The 20,879-nt window shown below is 34.9% G+C and overlaps 2 protein-coding genes across 2 annotated transcripts in view; one reads left to right on the forward strand and one right to left on the reverse strand.

The window, feature by feature from the left end:
• The window catches only part of LOC126830844 (rho guanine nucleotide exchange factor 17), a 73,589-nt gene extending 64,477 nt beyond the window's left edge, over positions 1 to 9,112 (forward strand). The window contains exons 17-23 of the mRNA XM_050561282.2: positions 624 to 762; positions 1,520 to 1,606; positions 2,123 to 2,205; positions 3,569 to 3,717; positions 4,211 to 4,385; positions 4,922 to 5,095; positions 5,775 to 9,112. Coding sequence (XP_050417239.1) covers positions 624 to 762; positions 1,520 to 1,606; positions 2,123 to 2,205; positions 3,569 to 3,717; positions 4,211 to 4,385; positions 4,922 to 5,095; positions 5,775 to 6,061 — 1,094 coding nt within the window. The 3' untranslated portion in view covers positions 6,062 to 9,112. The remainder of the gene's footprint in view (positions 1 to 623; positions 763 to 1,519; positions 1,607 to 2,122; positions 2,206 to 3,568; positions 3,718 to 4,210; positions 4,386 to 4,921; positions 5,096 to 5,774) is intronic.
• A 3,126-nt stretch (positions 9,113 to 12,238) lies between these two features.
• On the reverse strand, positions 12,239 to 19,344 carry LOC126830846 (40S ribosomal protein S3-B). The gene is made up of 6 exons (XM_050561285.2): positions 19,237 to 19,344; positions 16,910 to 17,134; positions 15,496 to 15,590; positions 14,701 to 14,888; positions 12,663 to 12,843; positions 12,239 to 12,308 (listed from the first exon to the last, which is right to left on the reverse strand). Exons 1-6 carry the CDS (start codon positions 19,267 to 19,269, stop codon positions 12,305 to 12,307), a joined length of 726 nt encoding a protein of 241 aa, XP_050417242.1. The 5' UTR covers positions 19,270 to 19,344; the 3' UTR covers positions 12,239 to 12,304.
• Between the last annotated feature and the right edge of the window lie 1,535 nt (positions 19,345 to 20,879).

The following is a 20,879-nucleotide window of genomic DNA, read 5'->3' on the forward strand; positions in this document are numbered from 1 at the left end:
AGGGATCTTTAGAAAACCCACAAGATTGTGCAGATAAGCTTGGGATTGAAACCACAGCACTTGACTCAATGACAGGCTATATTATGTAGAGAGCTTGTATTAGACCACTTATGACTTAACCACCCTCTGTAAGCATCGTCAAGATCAGTAAATGTCATACTACCGTCAACCATTATATGTAAATGAAATTGGAATTAACTAATTATAGTCAAAGTATTCTTAAGTGATGAGAACAATATGATGATTCTATAGCAGAATTAAGCTATAAATATGCTCATTGTATTTATACTTTTTCTAGAACACCACATTCCAAATTACTGTATTTAAGAAATTCAGATAGCAGACAATAGCTCTACAAAAATATTAATGTTATTATGAAAATAATTGACCTTTTTTGACTGAGCCTAAGAATTCAAATAGGTTCACACTTCAAGACCTTTCATTGTTCATTGCATTAATGAGCAGATATAATCTGCTCTGCACTCTGTATACTTTTGTATAAAATTACAACTCAAATTACTAGAAATGTAAACTTTATAAATAAACGTGCATGGTGTACATCTATGACTTAATAAGAAACACATAAAATTAATTTGAGATGGTTTTTGTCTGTAAAATTACAGAAGAGATCTCAGACGAAGAGGGTAGTAAACCAGTTCCAACACCAACTTTTAAATCTACTCCTGATCCTATAACTACAAGTGGTAACTGGGTACAAGATGCTATGAAAAGTACTATGTGGTTGGGTACTGAAGATGGCTGGTAAGTAGCCTATATTTTCTGTCTGATATTAATGAAAATTTGCATTTGTAAGATCTGATTTGAAACAAATTTACAGAGTTATTGCCCTTTGTGAAAATATGTCTGAATTTGCTTGTGAACTCTCATAATATTCAATTACTCTAGTTAGAAGATAAATACTTCTTGTTGCGAATTTATTTGGGGTTTATTATCCATTTAATCATACTTCAATCATTAGAACATGAGACACAGCATTGAGTTGTTCTAATGGACAATTCAAGTATGGTTAAATGGACGATAAACCCCTGAAAAAATTTGAAACAGAAATGTGTTTATCGATATTGTAACTCAAATATTTAGGGATTTCCTTGCCTAAATATATTGAGAATAATGAGAATGCTTTTCGGAAACTATTTGTAACTATTTAAGAAGCATTTTACACCCATTTTAAAAAAGTTGTTATTTAGCCACGTGCTGAAGTTTAGTTTTCAAAAAGCATTCTCATTCTTCTCAATTATTTTAGGACGTCCTCATCCTCTTGCAAATTATAAAATGTTTGAGTCTCGAGTCACAGGTAAATGAACTATGAAAGAAAATGTTAAATAGTTGCTTTCATGGTAAAAAAATGGCTGCTGCCATTTCCCAAACCTGTCTTGGTGGCCACTCATTAGCAATTATATTACAAAATTGTGGATTAATTAGAATTCAAGGAAGGTTGTATACATACAATTAACATCTGAACATTATATAAACACTTCAATTGAATTTTTTTTTTCAGCATTCATATTTTCCAGTGTACAGACAACATAAAAACTACCAAAAACAAGCTAAAAATTCAACATACTTCTGCTGTCTATGGCATTGTGTAAGTTAAAATTAAGTCTTATTTGAATTAATGGAATTTGATGTATTTTAAACTGAAGAATTTGATTTTATTGGATCTAAACAGGAATCAATTACTAATAAGTGTGTTTACCACTTGTGCGATATTTCATAAAGCGTAAAGCTTACACTTCTACTGTGTATTGACATGATTATTGGAATATAAAAATACAGATGAAGTGGTGACCAATAAATTAATAAAAGCTTCTTTTTTTTGTCAATAGGTGGTTGATCGAGCAAACCTTTAATGGTCTTAGGTAGTAAAAAAAACCAAACAATATTCCATCGAACTTTCAACCCACATAGTAATCACACAAGATTATCTGGTCCAAATTCACAATGGGAAATAACTTCTACTTTCCATCTGCATCATGTATGAATTCATTTATGACAGGAATTACCAGAATTACCAGAATTTATCAAGAAATGCTGATGGATGTGTTTATCGATATTGATAAATATTTACATTGTGATGATAATGCCCTATGTTATTTTTCAGATATTTGGATAATAAAGTATTTGTGTCTTTAGCTAATGGTGATTTAATTGTGTATAAGAGAGACCAAGGTATGTGCCGGCATGGTGAGTAGTTCCCGTAGTTTACCATAATATAGCAATATATTTTAGCTAAACCAACCTATAGATCAATATTATTAGTCAGATAAGATGAATGTACCCAGACTTTCTTCTCTAATCAGTCAAGTATGTCAATATAGAATTTATCGACCCTGTAGGAAATAACCCTATCTATGGTATTCACATAGTTATGAGTGTTGTACTTTAGATTTACCATGCTGTGCTGCCATAACCCTGTTTAACATAGAGATACCATGAGGATGGAAGCAAGGCTCTCGTTCCAGTCATATTTGCCTGTCTTGACTGACTGAATAGCAGTAAAATAAATCGCCGGGAGAATTTACCTATTAGTCAATTTACATGTTATCAAGGCTGCCGCCAACCAGTATCGCAGCGCAATTTGCGATACATATTTTGTCTGTTGCTAATCAAAAATTAAAATCTAACGTTTTTGATTCGCAGTAACTGCGAATCATTAATATGCCTGTCATTTTGGATATTAAAACAAAGCTTTATCCACATTTTGAAGACAAGAAGGCTTTCTCAACACTTTCAATGTGTATAAAATATATAATAAAATTTTACAAACAAACCACAATCTCCGTGTGACATTTTCTTCTCGACTACCCAGAAACAATTCATTATACTATATAATACAGGGACATAAATACATGTATTGTAAAATGAGAAATAAAGTAAGAATTCCCGTAAAGTATTATCTATATAGCGTGCGTCTAGTTAATATAGATCATTCGTAAAATACCATGTGCGTCCGATTGAACAAAAATAGTAACACACGATAAAAAGCAGACAAAATTGTTTTTTAACAAAGAGATAAGAATTAAATGAGTGAGGCTTTGGAAGCCACTGCCATGAAATTGAGAATTGACTTCAGACATAAGACCTAACCAAAAGTCTACATCACATTCACGAACATTCACAGCTACCTGTAGCAGTGCTAAAGAAAAATTAAGATTTAAGAATGAAATCTAATCATTTGTTTTGAATTAGAATTAAAGTAATATCTTGTTATTTGGGTGTTTTAAGTTGAAACTGAAAAACTGCTAATCAATTTTTACATTTGTTAATCAAATTTGGCAAAATTGGACGTTGCTGCTAATCAACTGTGAAAAATTAACAACAGCCCTGCATGCTATATGTACGGTTATAGCTTTTATATTAAAGAAAACTTAATACTTGATTTATCAGTTCGGATCATGCTAAAAATTACTATATTGTTTATAAAAAAAATATTTTACTAATCTATGATAACCAAAATATGTGACTCGCAGGCTGGAAAAATATTGATGTAAAAGCTGTGTATGAAAATATTAGAGTCCTAAATTTGTTTTTTAAATTTATTTTGCAGAGGGCTTGTGGAATACCGCGAATCCATACACAAGAACTATAGGCAGTGCCCAGTCTCCTATAGCTAAAATGTTAGCTGTAGCAGGAAAGTTATGGTGTGGTTGTCAAAATACTATATATGTTATAAACCCATCAACGCTTGGCATAGAGGTAATTTATATGACAATCTTAAAATTTTATTCTGTCTTCCCATGTTTAAATCCAAACCTATGGACCTTAGATATTTCAAAGAGTTGCCACTTGTTTGTTGAAAAAAGTTGTAAAACTATACTTGTAATTGTTTGGAAAATGCTTTTATACGAATATATGATACTTTTCCAAAATTCTCTCCCATATGGCATAAATTGTTATGAACAAGTACGAGCTTACCAAGGACGAGGCACAATCTTGGAATTGTGATGTCATGTCAACAGTCAAAGTTCTTCAATCGATAGGTTATTGTCCAAGGAATTATTATGCCAAGTGTTGTGTCGATTGTAACTGAATTGATGGAGCCTTAGGCTTTTTTCAGAGAGCATCACCACCAAGAAGAACCCAAACAAGATGAGTAACACTTAGGGAACAGTTTGTGGTCCAAAAATCTAAACTATAACTTTACCCATCACATGTGAGGATTTCAGACCTCTTGTATTTGTCATTTCAGAAATCCTTTATTGTAAATATGGATTCCAATAGAGCTGTACAATGTATGGTCTGTTCGGGTCAAGGGGTATGGATTGCCTCACAACAAAGTTCAAAAGTCAACCTGTTTCATGCCACAACCTATGAATTCCTGTTAGAAGTGAGCATAGCACAAGCTGTGTCACAGAAACTACAGTGTAAGTATGCAATTATTTGAAGTACAAAAATAATTATGAAGAATATTACAAACACGTAGAATATATAACAATATGTAACTCTGCATTTATCTAATTGCACTATTAATAGATTAGGAGGTGATTTCAAAAATGAACAAAAATGATAAAAATAATTGCTGAAATTGACAATAATAATGTTATTATGTTTCTGAAGTCAAATTCTTATCAGAAACAAATACAATGTCCATGATGTAGCAGGCAGAGTGAAAAACATTCCTAAAATTTTCATCCTTCACTCAACACAACGACTGGCCTTTCTTTCAATTTATATACGGGTAGCCCTATCTCACTTTCAACATCAATGCTGCTGGCCTGAACATTGCTGAGGTTCATTTCTTCATTAATTAGTCCACTGCAGAAAATAAATATATTTGTCAAGCTGAGCTTTCAAGCTAACATTGTGACAGCATAATTATACAACAACCAGGTTATCCGCTAAAGAATCTCAGCCTTAAAAGTAAACATTTTTGTTACTGATATTCTTTTATTTTATATAGCGGCTGATGATATTATCCGACAACATAAAGCAGCATGTCTGCGATTGACAGCCTTATTAGTGTGTAAAGATTTATTGTGGGTGGGTACTAGCGCTGGCGTTATACTCACAATACCTATTCCAAAGATAACCTCGACTACGACAAATGGCTCATTAGCCACACCTTCTGTAACTGGTATGTATTTTCTCAGTATCAAATAGATTATAGTATACTATCTGATTAATTTGCCTTGAAGATAAGAGACAAATGATTAAAAACCTTTTATTGTATTGTGTAGTGTTTTGTAGCCTGGGATACTGAAATCTGATGGGGTTCTTTTCCATAGACGCTCGGGCCCAATGTATGTTTGTGGGCCAGCCCTGAAATGCACGAAAAAATTCCCATTCACAGGCGGCAACGTTGGTCAAAGCGAACGACAAAATCTCAGAGCTTACTGTGTGGGGGCCTCCCTAACAAAGTTTCGGACAGTTGGCGGCCGCAACAAAGTTTGGAAAAATTGACAGCCACAAACACGTTTTCCTGCTATTACAGCGCATTAATACAGCCACTTCAATGTCGTCAAACATAGCCTAACTTAGATGCCAGACCTGAATTCCAAATAAATGTTTAGTCCATGGAGCCTCCGGTCGTCTGTTTGCTGACCTGAATTCCAATCAATTAATCAGACTACTGGAGCTGCCTTACATGGCAACCAATTGTTTAAAAAACATCAAACAAAAGCTGTATGCTGAAAACAATAGTACTGAGCATAAATGCTAGTATGTGACAACATTGCTTCAGTAATGCGACTCTGCGTTTACCCTAGGCTTCTAGCTCATTACCTTATTACATTCCATTTAAATTTTTATTTCAGGTCTTGTTCATGGACATACAGGTCATGTACGATTCCTTACATGTGTAGATATTTCTAATGCTGGTCTTCCTAAATCAACTGATTCCACTTCTAAAGACAGTGCTGAAAGTTACCCTTTACCTGACCTCCACCGAAGGTCGTCAATGGCGACTATGACTGCTACCATGGCAACACGTATGCTAGTTATAAGTGGTGGAGATGGTTACGAGGATTTTCATAATAATTCAGCTAATGAATCAGCTGGTAGAGATGACAGTACAAATCACCTGCTGCTTTGGCAGGTGTGATCAACATACATGTATGACCAAGGTGGATGAAAGGAATAGCAATTAATAGAAGATTAGCAGTAATTGACTACAATTTTGATAATATGTGATATCAATACTTATATCACACAGTCATAGTATTCAAAATTTTAAAAGCTGAATTCTCTTAAATTAAATTAGGTGATCCATCTGTTTCTATATTCTAACAAAAGATAGATAACTATAACAGCTACTCAAATCAACTTTTATAAAGATTCTAGGTACCTATTAAGCTTTCATGATTAAAAAATGTGTCAGTGATGTCATCAATGATACCAGATCTTTCATTATGGTATTATCAAATCTAGAAATGATGATGTTTTTAGTAAATCATTCAAATATGTTTATGTTGTATGTCCAAATTTATATTACCTGTTATTCATCATTCTTTACTTTCTAGTTGAGAACTGCAGGTTCTGATTCTATCATATATTAAATATAGAAATAGGTGGACTGTATCTGTTAAATGATCTGACTATGGATTATAGATCTGTTCAAATTGACACCATGTTGGCACTGTGGCTTTAATAACACACATATATAATTTTATCCACCTTGTTCTGTGTACGATTAATCAAATTGTAAAGCGATTATGTAAATATATCAATTGTGGTGCTCATAATACCTTGGTTGTGACTTTCGACATCAACCCTAAAAGTATTTAAACAACAAATACAACATGGAGTATTTTATCTAAAGTGTCTATTTATTATGATTTGTACATAGTGAACATAATGTACAGAAGAGATTTACTAGACAAAATGTCATGTTATTTGTCTCCATCATTTTATTGACGAGAAAGATACAGCACAGGCAATGAGTGCCTTATACCGACCTATGACTTTCACTTCACTTCATAACATAAGTGCTATTAATCAGATGTTATAATGACTGACTCAAAAAGAAACTAGTTCAAATTTTCACACAAGTATTCATGCAGTGATTGCTTATTTTATCATCACAAGTGATTATCGGTAACCTCTTTTTTTTTCTTGAGATACATCATGACTTCTGGAATTTTTACATTCTGAACCTGTAATAACAAGCCTTTATGTTTTCATCTTATTGTTTATTTTTAAACTCTTATTTTAAAGATTTGTTCCCTTGAGAAGTTAATCTCAAAACTTATGTTTATCTAAAAAGATCTAATGCTTCTAATGAACAGGAAAAATAAATTTATGGTCCTAGAACTTTTAATATTTTTTTTTATCTTGTCAGCCAGTAAAGTGGCACCCATTTGGGGTTGCCGACTCACTTGCATGATATAATTTCATGAATTTTGAATTAATTGTGAATACAGATGTCAAATAAAATGATTATTGAGAGAAAAAATGAATCATACAAGACTTTAAAAGTTAAATTATTTAATATACAGTTTAAATTGTTCAATATTTGAACGGTGGAAAGTCTTTATTTATTTCGACAAATGCCATAATTTGAAAAGCTCGAAAAACACATGAATTTACATTTATATGGTTTTCAGGCAATCAAACATGGTTTTGTTTTCTTGTATTTGATATTTTATTATTTGTTTGTAAATTTAGTTTTACATTATTATCATCATGGTGTTTTGACTTGTCTCAATTGCAATATTTGTAGTATTTTTATTTATAAGTATATTATGTTTTTTGTTAGAAATGTTCCTTTAATTGTTAACATTAGATTGCCTGAGAACTACATAATGTGTATATTAGAAATTGTCTTTTAAAAGAGAAATTAATCAGATTTGTTTTCATTCATAATTTTGCTTTATCACTTTTTGTTCATTTCATAATTGAAACATCAAAAAATCCTTATTTCAGTATTATTTATTTAATTTATTATAATTTTACTTATAAGTCTTTTGCAAAGTCCCAGTACAGAAATTGAACAAATAAAATATTTCAGATTGCAATAACTATATAATTGTTGACCCATTTCGTATTAGAAGTAAAAGGGCTGTTCGATGTATCTTTAAGTCATCGCTGTACTTTTTAATGGAAATCGGTCAACACTGTCTTTTAGTACTTGTTTAATATAAATATGTTCATTTAAGCTGCATATCTTTTAGACAGAAATATCTAATAATAGAGTCCATGAACATTAGCAATATAAATTACTTGAAAATGGAAAACAAAATTCATTTCAGTTTTCTATCTCCAAGCAGAAATATGTTAGAAAGTAAATTTGTTTGTCTATTCAACCAAATGTATGAAATGAGCAAGAGTACTGAAAATGTCATTCAGACGCAATAATTTGATAAGTAAATTAAAGGTAAATATGTGACTCGTAATAAAAAAAGAAATAAGCAATATTTTCATACATCACATCTTGATATACAAACTTACTTAATTTTCCAAATACAGAAACATGATTTATTATTTACCATTATATATATATATATATATATAGAGAGATGTACAAGATGTAGATCTGTGGCCATATATTATTATTATTAGCAATAACTTTTACAAACTGCACACATTTTTTGAAGTAATTTATCTTTTTATTATTATTATATATTATTGTACCTCATTATTTTGTAAAAAGTGTATCGTAAATCCAACCAAAATGTGCGTGCACATCCCTGTATTATATTTCTCTAGTCGTAGAACCATGTTTTTAGAAGTGGCATAAATAATTCAGCCAGAAAACACAGTGAATTTATTCTTAGTGCAATTATTTATGATTTTTAAAACCCAAAACTGTTGATCAAAAGTGTCAAATATTTGTTGATAATAGGTGTAAAATTAAAACCATGCCGGCTAATATCAAATTTCTTTATTTCGACTTACATCAAAATATTTATTGGCTAAACTTATGTTGCTGTGCTTTAACTGTATTACTTTACCTGGTTGACTCCAAAAGCTAAAATTAAAACTGGCCATTTTTTTTTTTAGACTGAGTTATAATGTAAGTAAACTGGCAACATGTCTTGGATATTAATTTTCTATCATGAGGCTTCTTATGTAGCTTAATGTGTGCATTCTGTTAACATATCAGTGTTCCTGATGGCATGCACCTTTACATTATCAAATAAATTGGTTACATTGCCTTGTTTGTTTTTCTTTAGTTCAATAGCAATGGTAAGTTGATAATGTCTCACATCACCAGAGGTGTAGCCGAGAAATATATATTGGGGGGGTCCGCAACCCTAACCCCTAACCCTATTTTAAAACCCCTAAAAAATATAAACAAACACCATATGGCCATGCTGTCTACACCGCGTGCAAAGTATTATGGTTACGTGGCTGGCTGAGCGGGCGATAAATATTTGGTTTAGGCGATAATGTTTTGGGGTACCTACATGCGATTCACTCTGATAAGTGGCAGAAAAAAATTAACTAGACACAATTTTATGGAACACTGTTACTTTTCACTTCACACATGTTTCAAGGATGATTCTCTCTGTGTTTTATTTTAGCAATGTAAACCATATTGGGATATGTACAGGTTTTATACAAATAGAATCTTAACTAATCCTAATAATTGTTGTAAATAAATAGGAGTTAGGGTCTACTATGTAAATTTTTTGGGGGGGTCCAAGTATATTCAGAAAAACAATTGGGGGGGTCGCCCCCCCCCCCCCATGTGTGACGCCCATGCACATCACTGAAAGGGGCTGATTTGACCAAGGTTTTTAACCCTTACAGGAATCACATTGCTCTATTAAATCTCTGTGACTAAAACTTTGAAAGCAGGCACTCTTTTTATCATCACAGTGGTGCAGGACAGAGGGCCTGGCAACGTACTATGGATAATTTTTTTAGATGGACCCCCCTCCCCTCCGAGATCCCGGTGTGCACAAGAACCCTTGACTTTTGGAATGCGAAATAAGAGTAGAGAGAGAAATAGGTTTAACATCCACACGACAAAAACCAGGTCATTTCGGGACTAATTTTTTTCGGTTCAATTTTATTTCAATAATTTATTTGCATAGGGGAAACTGGATGACCCAGAGAAAACCCACACGGTTGGACAGTCGACCATACTCCTTGTCATGTACAACCGGGGAAATCGAAACCTTGACTCAATGACAGACCTTATGATACAACGCGCATGCGCTAACCGTTTTGCCATCCAACCTCAGCAAATAAGAGAAGAGCTCCGATGGTGAGAGAAATGGGGTTTAAAATCCACTCGACAGAGACTAGGTCATTTCGGGACTAACATGGTTTAATTTTATTTCAATAATTCGCTTCGTAGGGGTCTTTTAGCAGCTGGACAGGCAACCCTACTCCGGGCAAAATTTCCCTTATAGCACTCTGTATTGCATACGCCCATGTTCATTAGCTTGGTTTGAGCTCCAGCTTTAAAACTTGACGTCGCATATGCATATTCGACCGGAAAATCGTTGTACAGACCCAATTCATTCAAAATATACTCTTCAAAAAAAAAGTAGGGGATATACAGAAACAATACAAAACTGCGGAAATGCACTGTTGCTCCACCAATCCTCAGACATTCAGCAATTCACCGTGGCATGCTCCTAATCACGATTTGGGGCAATCTGACCCACTCCTCTTGCAGTGCCACGGCCAATTCTTGCAGTGTTGTCAGTAGACGTCCCAGACATGCTCTATAGGGGAAAGGTCAAAACTCATGGCTGGCCAAGGCATATGGACAATATGGTGACGCTGGAGGTAATCATTCACGACACGAGGGCGGTGGGCACGGGCATTATCTTCTTGAAAGATGAAACGTCTACCCGCACGTTGAACAAAGGGCAGAACTATCGGTGCCAAGATGTGGTCACGGTAGTACACACCAGTGACCCTTCCTTGACCAATATGCAAGTTCGTTCTGCCAGTCATGGTGATTCCTCCCCACTGCCACATCATAACAGACCCACGCCCGAATTGTTATGCTGCCTGACGTTAACGGTAGCATGACGCTCATTTACACGCCTCCAAACGCGAGCACGTCTATCGGTGAAATCCAGAGTAAATCTTGACTCATCTGAGAACATTACACGCGCCAATCGACGATTACCCCAATTTCTACGTTGCCTACACCATTGACGTCTGTTTGCCAGGTGCTGGCGCGGTAATGGACAACACGCAGCCGTCGCGCATGCAAATCGGTTGCATGTAGCCGATTTCTAATCATTTGGGGTGTGAATTCCTGTAACTTGGTACAAGTTTACAGAAAGCTGATTGGCCGTTTGTCCTCGATTTCGCTGGACCTGTGTACGAATGTATCGATCCTGGGCTTGTGTAGTGGCTCTAGGATGACCTGAACGAGGTCTATCATCAACATTGTGTGTTTGTTGGTACCGGTTCCACAGTCTTCTGATCACAGATTGACACATTAAGCATGTTCGCTACTGCTCGCTGTGTAGAACCCATTTGAAGCATGCCAATAGCACTAGACGTTCATGTTGAAGACGTCTCATTGCAAATTAAATGTAACACATTAAAGCAAAGATACGCAAAACAGTAAATCTTATGCAAGAACCGATAGGAAAGCAACCATGGATAGGATAAACCAGCCTGCGGCAGTTTTCATCAACCCTTCCTTGAAGTGTCAATTTTGACACTGAACCCCTCCCACGTGTATGGCGCCATTGTGTGTCGCATCTGCAGCTCAGTTGGAGCGATAAGTTCTTCATCTGTGAACATACTCTCAAAGCATGTCAAGTGTTCATGACTATCATATCACAACCTGCATAGGTATTTGCATTTCAATATCCCCTACTACTATTTTTTTTAGAAGAGTATATAATCCAAAGACCAGTTTCACTCCAGTCGAAATACCTTCGTCTCAAGTCTCCCAATCAAGGGTTAGGGTTGCGGGTACCAAATTAGATTTTTTTTTTTAAATGTTTTCCGTTCAAAATGCTACATATATATATACAACTAGGTCTAAAAATTAAGGCCAATTGCAAATTGAGGGTTAGGGCTAGCTCCATTTACATCTCGTGAACTTTGACCAAATCTGCATTTGGCCGTAATATTTAGACTTAACCACCTAGATCCTGGATTTGGAACTACTTCCCAAAGTGCAATGCAATTGTAGCCTATTCCTGCATGGAAATGATGGATCCAATTAAATTTGTTCAATTAAAGATTTTGTTTGAACTAAGAATTTAATTGAACTAACAATATTATATACTTCGTATATAATTCATCCAGTTGGAATTAGGACTCAATTAGTCTTTTTAACAACAGAAACAAGTCATTAAAAGTAGGTTGGTATTTTTTTTTTTTGATAATTTATTAATTTTTTTTTTACAGCGACAAATCTTTACCTGAAATAAAAGAAAAAGAAAATTATTAAGTCAGGATTTTTATTCATGTACTTGTTTTAACTAGAAGACAGCACATATAGTGAATCAATTCACTGTAGAAATGCAGCAGTGCTCAGACAGCCCGAAGGCCAGTTATGTTCATTAAGAGAGTTGGTGTTGGTGGGTTCTGCTATTTCTAGCTCCAACATCTACAACAAACCAATCAATTAATGTTTCTTCATCACAGCACTTCAAAATGGTTTCAATTAATTATTTATAGTTAGAAATATATCCATTTAAAGATCTATTTTATCCTGACCTAGAATAGAATACTTTTAACATTCTGCATATTCAGTGTCACTAAAAAAAACTTACATGATTGGTGCTTGTTGGGCATCTTGTGGCTTGGCACCTTTATGTTCACTGTATGGAGCCGCTGGTGGATCTTCATCCTTTGGTTCAACTATACTGACATGATCAGGTAATGGTTGACGAGGCCCAATCTTTCCACTGGGATCCCATGGCAACATAATTTTTACTTTAATACCCAAAACTCCTATAACAGAAATTAAATGGCTATTTTACAAATTAAATGGCATCATTAAATATAGGAGTTAAGTATTTTAGATTCACAAATGCTCAGACAGCCATATGGCTAACCATGTTCATTAAGAGGGTTGGTGTTGGTGGGTTCTGCTATTTCTAGCTCCAACATCTACAACAAACCAATCAATTAAAGATTCGTCATCATTGCATTTATACTAAAAATAATCACTCAATTAAATTATAAAATTATTGTGTGTATTGTAAGAGAGAGGTCAGTCAGCTATCGAGGGGATTACAAGAGAAACCAATAAAAATCAGCAGTTGCCATGCAAGATACGCCCACATTTTGCAAGAGATGGACAGAAAACAAGCTAAAATAAACCCCAAAAAACACCGACATAATTGCAAATTTCGTCATGATTGAATGATTGTGGGTTAGAGCTAGCCGCATTTACATCCTGTGACCTTTGGCCTTATATTTAGACCTAACCACCTAGATCCTGGATTTGGAACTACTTCACAAAGTGTGATGGTAAGGTTCAGTGTGATTGTTGTGCAAAGGCACATGTGTCTCTTCTGAAGGATACATCCAATGCAATTGTAGCCTATTCCTGAATGGAGATGATGGTTCCAATTAAAATTTAAGAGTCCAGGATAAAAATATTGATCAAGAAAAAGCTTTTTTACTCTCTGAAATAGGTTGGGTACAAAATGACCATGTTTTAGGAGCTTCAATAATTCACAAATGCTCAGACAGCCATATGGCTAACTATGTTCATTAAGAGAGTTGGTGTTGGTGGGTTCTGCTATTTCTAGCTCCAACATCTACAACAAACCAATCAATTAAAGATTCGTCATCATGGCATTTGTACTAAAAATAATCACTCAATTAAATTATAAAATCATTGTGTGTATTGTAAGAGATGTGAAGGTCAGACAGCTATTGAGGGGAATACAAGAGAAACCAATAAGAACAAGCGTTGCCATGCAAGATACGCCCACATTTTGCAAGAGATGGACAGAAAACAAGCTAAAAAAATTGCAAATTTTGTCGGGCAGTTTTGGTCCGATTTTTACGAAATTCGAACTCAATCATCATCTAGATGTAATTGTGATACATTTAAACGATTTTTAAACTCAAACATTTAAACATTGTGACCTGTAAAGGTTCCACAAGCAAAAATTGTGATTTTCTTTTCTTCGTACAATCAGGGGCTATAATATAGGAACCTACGGTCCGATATGTGCTAAAATCGAAAGGAACCAAGACCTTCGTGACCTCTAGAGCGACCCTAACTTTGATATTACATACTTTTACACTATTTATGTATAAGGAGCGGCCCTTTTGTGTTGCAGTTTCGGTCTGATTTTCACGAAATTTCTAACTCAATCATCAATATGGGGTATAACCATGATTTAAAAAAAATGATAAAAATTGTGACCTCTGGGGGGAGGGGGGAATACAAGCTAAAAACATGATTTGTCATAAAATCAGGGGCCATAATCCTGGAAGTTGCAGTCCGATATGCGGGAATATCAAAAGGAAACAAGGTTTTGGGGTTATAAACATACATTTCAAGTTTCATCTAAATCTGATAAAAATTTTGACTTCTCGGGGCGAGTACAATATACGTCCACATGAAAATGTGGGCAAATAAAAATCTAGCTTCTTTATGCATGCACCACAGCAAATTTTTTTAAAGATTCCAAAACTTTCAGTAGTTTTCAAAACAATGTTTTAAAAGAATGTGACTCGACATTTTTGTTGGTAATCAGCAGACAGTTTCCATTATGCACTCAATTGATGAGTCATCAAAAGAATGGGATAATTTAAACAAATTATCTTTATGTCTGCATGTGAACATACCTTGTCGAAGAAGTACATGTCGAATAGCTGTATCTACATATTCTAGGAGAGGATCACCACTGTGGATCATAAGACCATCTGTAAATTTCATGGACTTGGCTCTCTGACCTCGCAGTTTACCAGATACAACAACTTCACAGCCCTTAGCTCCACTCTCCATAATAAATCTTAGTACACCATAACAAGCTCTGAAAAATATTAAATGCTGTTTTTGACCATCTTGACAAAACCTTCAATTTTTAAAGAGACGAAAATGAAATGAAAATGGATTCACACTCACTGCAGAACTTTGTTGTAGCCAATTAATCTTTGTTCAAATTTTTTCTCTTCGAATTAATTTATTTTTGTAGAAAAGTGTCTGAGAAAGGAATACATGTATTTGCAGAGTTCTTTGAATGATACAAAAAAACAAACTCTGGTGCACAAGTGTAAAAGAGAGAGAGAAATGGGGTTCAACGTCCACTCGACACAAACTAGGTCATTTCGGGACTAACATATGGTTTGATTTTATTTCAATTATTCGCTTGCGCATAGGGGTCTTTAACAGTGGGAGGAAACCGGAGGACCCGGAGAAAACCCACAAGGTTGGACAGGCGACCCTACTCCTTGTCACGTACAATCATTGGTAGTTTGGAATTCGACTACAGTATGGAATATTTCCTATTTTTCAAATGGATTCAAAATTCTCAATTTTAAAAGTAAATAGACTTAGTAATTGCGTTGAAGATCTAAATAATTGGGAAAGAGTTATGGTCTAGTAAAACTGCAAACCCTGAGAATCCTTTACAAACTTACCTTCGTACAGCCAAACCTCCAATGAGTTTGTATCTTAAAGACTCACACTGAGCAATAGCACATAATCCTCTTGTGGCAACTTTTTCAGCATACAACTTAAAAAGAAATAAATGAGGAAATGGAAGGGAGTTGAAGATTTCTGAGAGAACAGCCTACCTATCTATAGCTATGACCGTCATATCGGCAGTATAAACTTTGGCAGCGGCCTCGTTTTCATTGGAAGGGCTGGGCTACGGGACGTTGATACCTTCCTCATAAACTCGGTCTTTTGGAGTTTATATTTGTGGGGGGTCTACACACATTTTGATGACGTAGAATAAAATTCTGAATAAACTCGTCTTTCATTTTATAAGATTTGATTTGTATAAGTTCAACTCCGAAAATTGGCAATTTCTGACATTTTGTAGTCAACAAAACCACCCTTGCTTTACTTAAAGGGATGTATAATATTTTTCTTAACTATGACAATAAGTTTGTTTGATTATTTAACAATCTACTTGCCAAATTTGACGGAAATCTTATCGACTCCCAGATACTGTATTTGGGCGAGCAAATTCCATAATGATGTTCAGCAATTTTTCTGTCAAAATTGCAATCGAGCATGTCAAAAATATTCTTCATAAATCCAAAATTTTAGTTTTATTTCGTGCTATGAATATTTTAATGCCTAATGGAGAGCATGTCCAAAATACTCTTCGTAAATCCAACAATTTTTTTTATTTCTTGCTATATTTTAATGCGTAATGGAGAGTTCTTAATTGAACATTTTTGAAAATAAGCCATTGGATGGCTGTTAATGGAAGATATTTAGCAGTACTTGGGTCCAAAATAGAATGAGCTTGGTATTTTGGGTCACGTGACCAAATTCCTGCACACCCATTGGCCGATAGCTGAAATATTTCACAATAATTACAACTTTTATTTATGCAACTTGTCACAAATTGGCCATCTGGGGCTTTTGTTAAGCTTTCCAATGGAACCAATTTCATTGAAATTGACCAATAATTAAGAAGGTTACAAAACTTGTAGGTCATTACGTGAGCACTAATGCTGTATTATGCAACATTAAATTGCTGTAACTTTCTTGTTATTTATCACAGAAAGGTAATTTTAGTGTCATTCAAATGGCATATTGAATTTAGTTGGCTAATGATGGTAATTAAATTTCATTCCATTGACACATAGCTACTATCTATGATAGCCTGGATGTTGATAAATTATATAAAATACAGGTGAAAATGTTTACTTGATTAAGTCTGTGACAGGTGTCATGTCATGTTCAGGCTTGTGTAAATATAAAACACAGCTACTTCAAATCTGAGTAGTAGACAATTTCTAAATCTTAGTGTAAAATAAGTCACAGTCCAAATTCACTTTTAATAGTTGCACAAATCGAGAAATCCCTTCATCTTACCTCTACTGTGTTCTCAAGAAAGTTGAATCGTTTTTGTACAACAGAGGTTAATTCTCTGATACGTCTGCCCTTCTCACCGAGAACATTTTGTGTTCTGGTGGCAAGAATGATGATTTCTGTTCGGGTAGGAGTTACACGAACTTCAACACCACTGTATCCATCTTCCGCAAGTTCTCGAGTTAAAAACTCATTTAATTCAGCCTTGAAGACTCCATCAGCAACGAACTGAAATTGTCACAAATGCTAAATTTAAACCATGCTTATCAACAATTCAATAAATATGATAATCTAATTTTTCTGGGCATTCTAATTCTAGTGCCCAGACAGCCTCAAGCCTAACTATGTTCATTGAGAGAGAGAGAGAGAGAGAGAGTTTAAGGTCCACTCAACACAAACTAGGTCATTTCGGAATAACACCTGGTCTAATTGGATTTCAATACTTTGCTTGTGCGTAGTGGGGTCTTTAGCAGTGGGCGGAAACCGGAGGACCTGGTTCATAAAGAGTTGGTGTTGGTGGGTTCTGCTATTTCTAGCTCTAACATACATCAAACCACTCAATTACAAATACTTCATCACAGCACAAATGAATTACCTGTATCATGTATGAAGATAATCCTTAATATGAATGAAATGGGGTTTAAGGGTAAAGCCATTTAAGGTCCTACTTTTCTGCTTCAATGGGCTGAAACAAAGACGAGCATCCCATGTGAACTATTAGGGAAATTTTGCTTCACACTATTACAGGTTATTTTACTTGCATGCCAAATTTAAGGTGTACACGGCCGGAATATCAGATATTTCCGGTCCCATCCTAACGACTAGACACTGTTTCTTGTTGCCAGTACCTCCGTCCTGCACCACTGACAGGGATCAGATGTCTTTATGCATTTATGTGTCAAGAGTTACCATTTGTTGAAATCGGCATGGCTAATCTAAAAGGAACCACCAAGAACCGGTAAAAATAGTCTGCTGTACGCACACGTCCGACTGAGTGACAAAATCAGCCAGGTCTGGGTTATTGGCCAGTTGGGTGTATCATACAATCACATACACTGTAAATTTATAACCTACTTTCAAGAGGCGTTTTTGTGAACCGATTAGATTAGACCGATTAGCTATTATACGCATTTGTGAACCAAGTTGATTATGCTAATCGTTACATTTGTGAGACGATTTAACTAAACTGATTAGGCAAATCGACCTAATCGTCCCAGGAGGTGTTTAGGCGATTAGATATGACGTTTTCAAAATGGCGGAATGTTCGACATCGTAAGTAATTTTTAATGCTTATTGTTGTTTTTCTCCATAAAAAATGTTTTTTTAAAACGCATTTGATGTGTTTAAAGTAGCTAAGTCTCTAACTCAATATCATCCAAAATCTTCAACATTGAAAACACGATTTATTTGTCAAATTATATCAACATTCATGTTGTGATCTTAACGGGAAAAGATGGGCTTTTGATATCCAATATTTAAGACAAAATAAACATTTTTCCATTGGTATCAAGAGACTCGAGGAACGAGGCTAGACACATTGCACCAAATCAAACGGCGTATGTAAACTGGAATAACCAGACGCTAGAAATTTGCACTCGCTTGAGACTGCTGGCTTATTTCGCCGAACATAACGGATTTGAAATTGGAGTAAAAACGGAAACCATTGAATGTAAATCAGTTTATATACATTCATATTACAGTATTATATGCATTGCGACCCACTTTTGTCAATTTCTAGGTCCCAAATGTTAGCGATTTAGCTCCTTTAATGTTAACTTTATAGTCCACAAGAATGTTAGATCACCTCTGGCTCTAAGCAATTTTAGGCCCTCTGGGTGCCAGCAGTGTCACTGTAATCTGTAGGTAACTTGGACTACACGTGAAACACACGCCCCCCTCGTCATGTTAGCAGAGACAATTTTTTTTCTGATCGGTGTCCGTGGTGGCAGCCATCTTACCAAATCGTAATTATCAAATTTCACATTTGTGGACCATAGCTAATCAAATCGAAATCATACCAAATCGTACTAGCAAATCAAAACCTAATCTAATCGACTCACAAAAACGCCTAAGAACTGTTAAGATTATAACTTCAAGAAAGGTCGATAGAAATGAAATGAACTTTATTTTTTCGTTGAACACAACAAATGGCAAAAATAAACATGTGAAATTGAGGAAACAGTGTTGGCAAAATCGACGAACAATCCATAACATCTGCAAATAAGAAGAGGGTGTACGGTGATTTTTAAGAAGTAATTGAATACTCTGAATTGTCTGAGGTATTATTTTTATTGAAATATTCTTAAAACGGGTGTAGTTAGGCTTCAAACCTTTCGTTTCTTGGGAAGATGACGTCCAACCATATTGGATGATAAACGGAAAAGGAAGTTGTAAAGAGGAATTGTGGGTATGTCAGTGCGAACCACTGGAAAACAAATCGAAAGTACAGTTGACTGTAATCACATGATGATAGCATGGCGGAATACAGTTTACTTGTATTTTATTTTATCTTGAATTTTATATTTATTTCTCGCAGTTCCATTCCCAGTGATGTTCTGAACCAATATAAACAATTTCTGAATCAATATGAAAGAAGTTACCATAATGAAAGTGATGAATACTGGATTAGGTTTGGAATATTTAGGGTAGGAAGGATATAGTCTTCATATAGAATTCTAATTCTTATTCTATTTATATTATTATATACCGGTACCTTGATTATGTTTAGTCCTCATATCTTTTCTAAAAGTACAAATAAATACAATGAATGAAAAATAAATAAATGTTATTTGTCTCTCTATTGTGCTTTTTATGGACAAAAATGGCTCAAAAGCACATATCCAAACTGATTTACATTCAATTTTTTTATAAACTTTAATGGACATTGGAAGCATAGTCTTTAATCAGTTTTGTTCGTGGAAATACTTGAGTGGTCCAAATTAAATGGCAGTCACTTGCGATTGGTAAGTCCAGTCTACATTGGAAATACAGTTTGACATATCACTTATACACTGACGTTTAGGTCCGTTCAAGAAGGTACCTCGACCATTACAAATCGTGTTTGACAGCATATAGACTATAGACTACACACCAGCATGTACTGGTTTTTAATTTAAATAGTTTAATGTCTTAAATATTTGATATCAGGGGCCCATATTTTTACTTCTGCTTGGGATGGACAAATAATTTGTGTTCTAATGTCAAAGACACGACACAGGATAATATTGATCTAGAGCTTTTCACCTTTTAACAAGAGTTGATTGTGCAACATTACTTTAAGGAACATAGGTTTTGGCACAGTTCAAAAATAGGGTGTAAATAAGGAGAAATGTTGTTCGAAATTCAAGGTTTAAAATTAGGTCAATGACTTTTCTTACATTTTGCCCTTTAAACAATGAGAACATATGTACATTAATAAGATAGAAAAGAGATAGAAATTTATACGTTAAAAATATATTAAAAAAAACCAACCCAACATTTGGGACATAAGCAAAGAAATGAAATGCAGTTAAAGATACATTATGGGAGATTAGATAAAGAGTTGGCAGTTCTCACTATAATAGTTAAAAACTAGATAATATAAAGGCAATTTGCTGAAAATTTTGGTCAAATTGATCTACTATGAACCGAGAATTAAGCGATTGAAATTTCGGCCTAGCCTCGACCATCATAGGGGGCTTGGATGGCCGAATGGTTAGCACATGCCAGCTGTATCATAAGGTCTGTCATTGAGTCAACTGGTGTGGTTTCGAATCTCCGGTGGTACGTGACAAGGAGTAGGGTCGCCTGGCCAACCTGGTGGGTTTTCTCCGGGTCCTCCGGTTTTCTCCCACTGCTAAAGACCCCTATGCGCAAGTGAATTATAGAAATAAAATTGAACCATGTGTTGGTCACGAAATGACCTAATTTGTGTCGAGTGTACGGTAAACCCCATTTCCCTCCCTCCCTCGATCATCATTACTAACGTTGGTAC

Source organism: Patella vulgata, chromosome 8, assembly GCF_932274485.2.
Source record: "Patella vulgata chromosome 8, xgPatVulg1.2, whole genome shotgun sequence".
NCBI lineage: Eukaryota > Metazoa > Mollusca > Gastropoda > Patellidae > Patella > Patella vulgata.

Excerpts from the sequence above, each read along its gene's own strand:
- LOC126830846 (XM_050561285.2), bottom strand. The coding sequence starts at position 19,269 with ATGGTTGGACGTCATCTTCCCAAGAAACGAAAG. Across the intron at positions 17,135-19,236 it reads ATCTTCCCAAGAAACGAAAG|TTCGTTGCTGATGGAGTCTT; the intron begins GTTTGAAGCCTA and ends TGACAATTTCAG. Across the intron at positions 12,844-14,700 it reads ACATGTACTTCTTCGACAAG|GAGTTTTGGGTATTAAAGTA; the intron begins GTATGTTCACAT and ends TTTCTGTTATAG.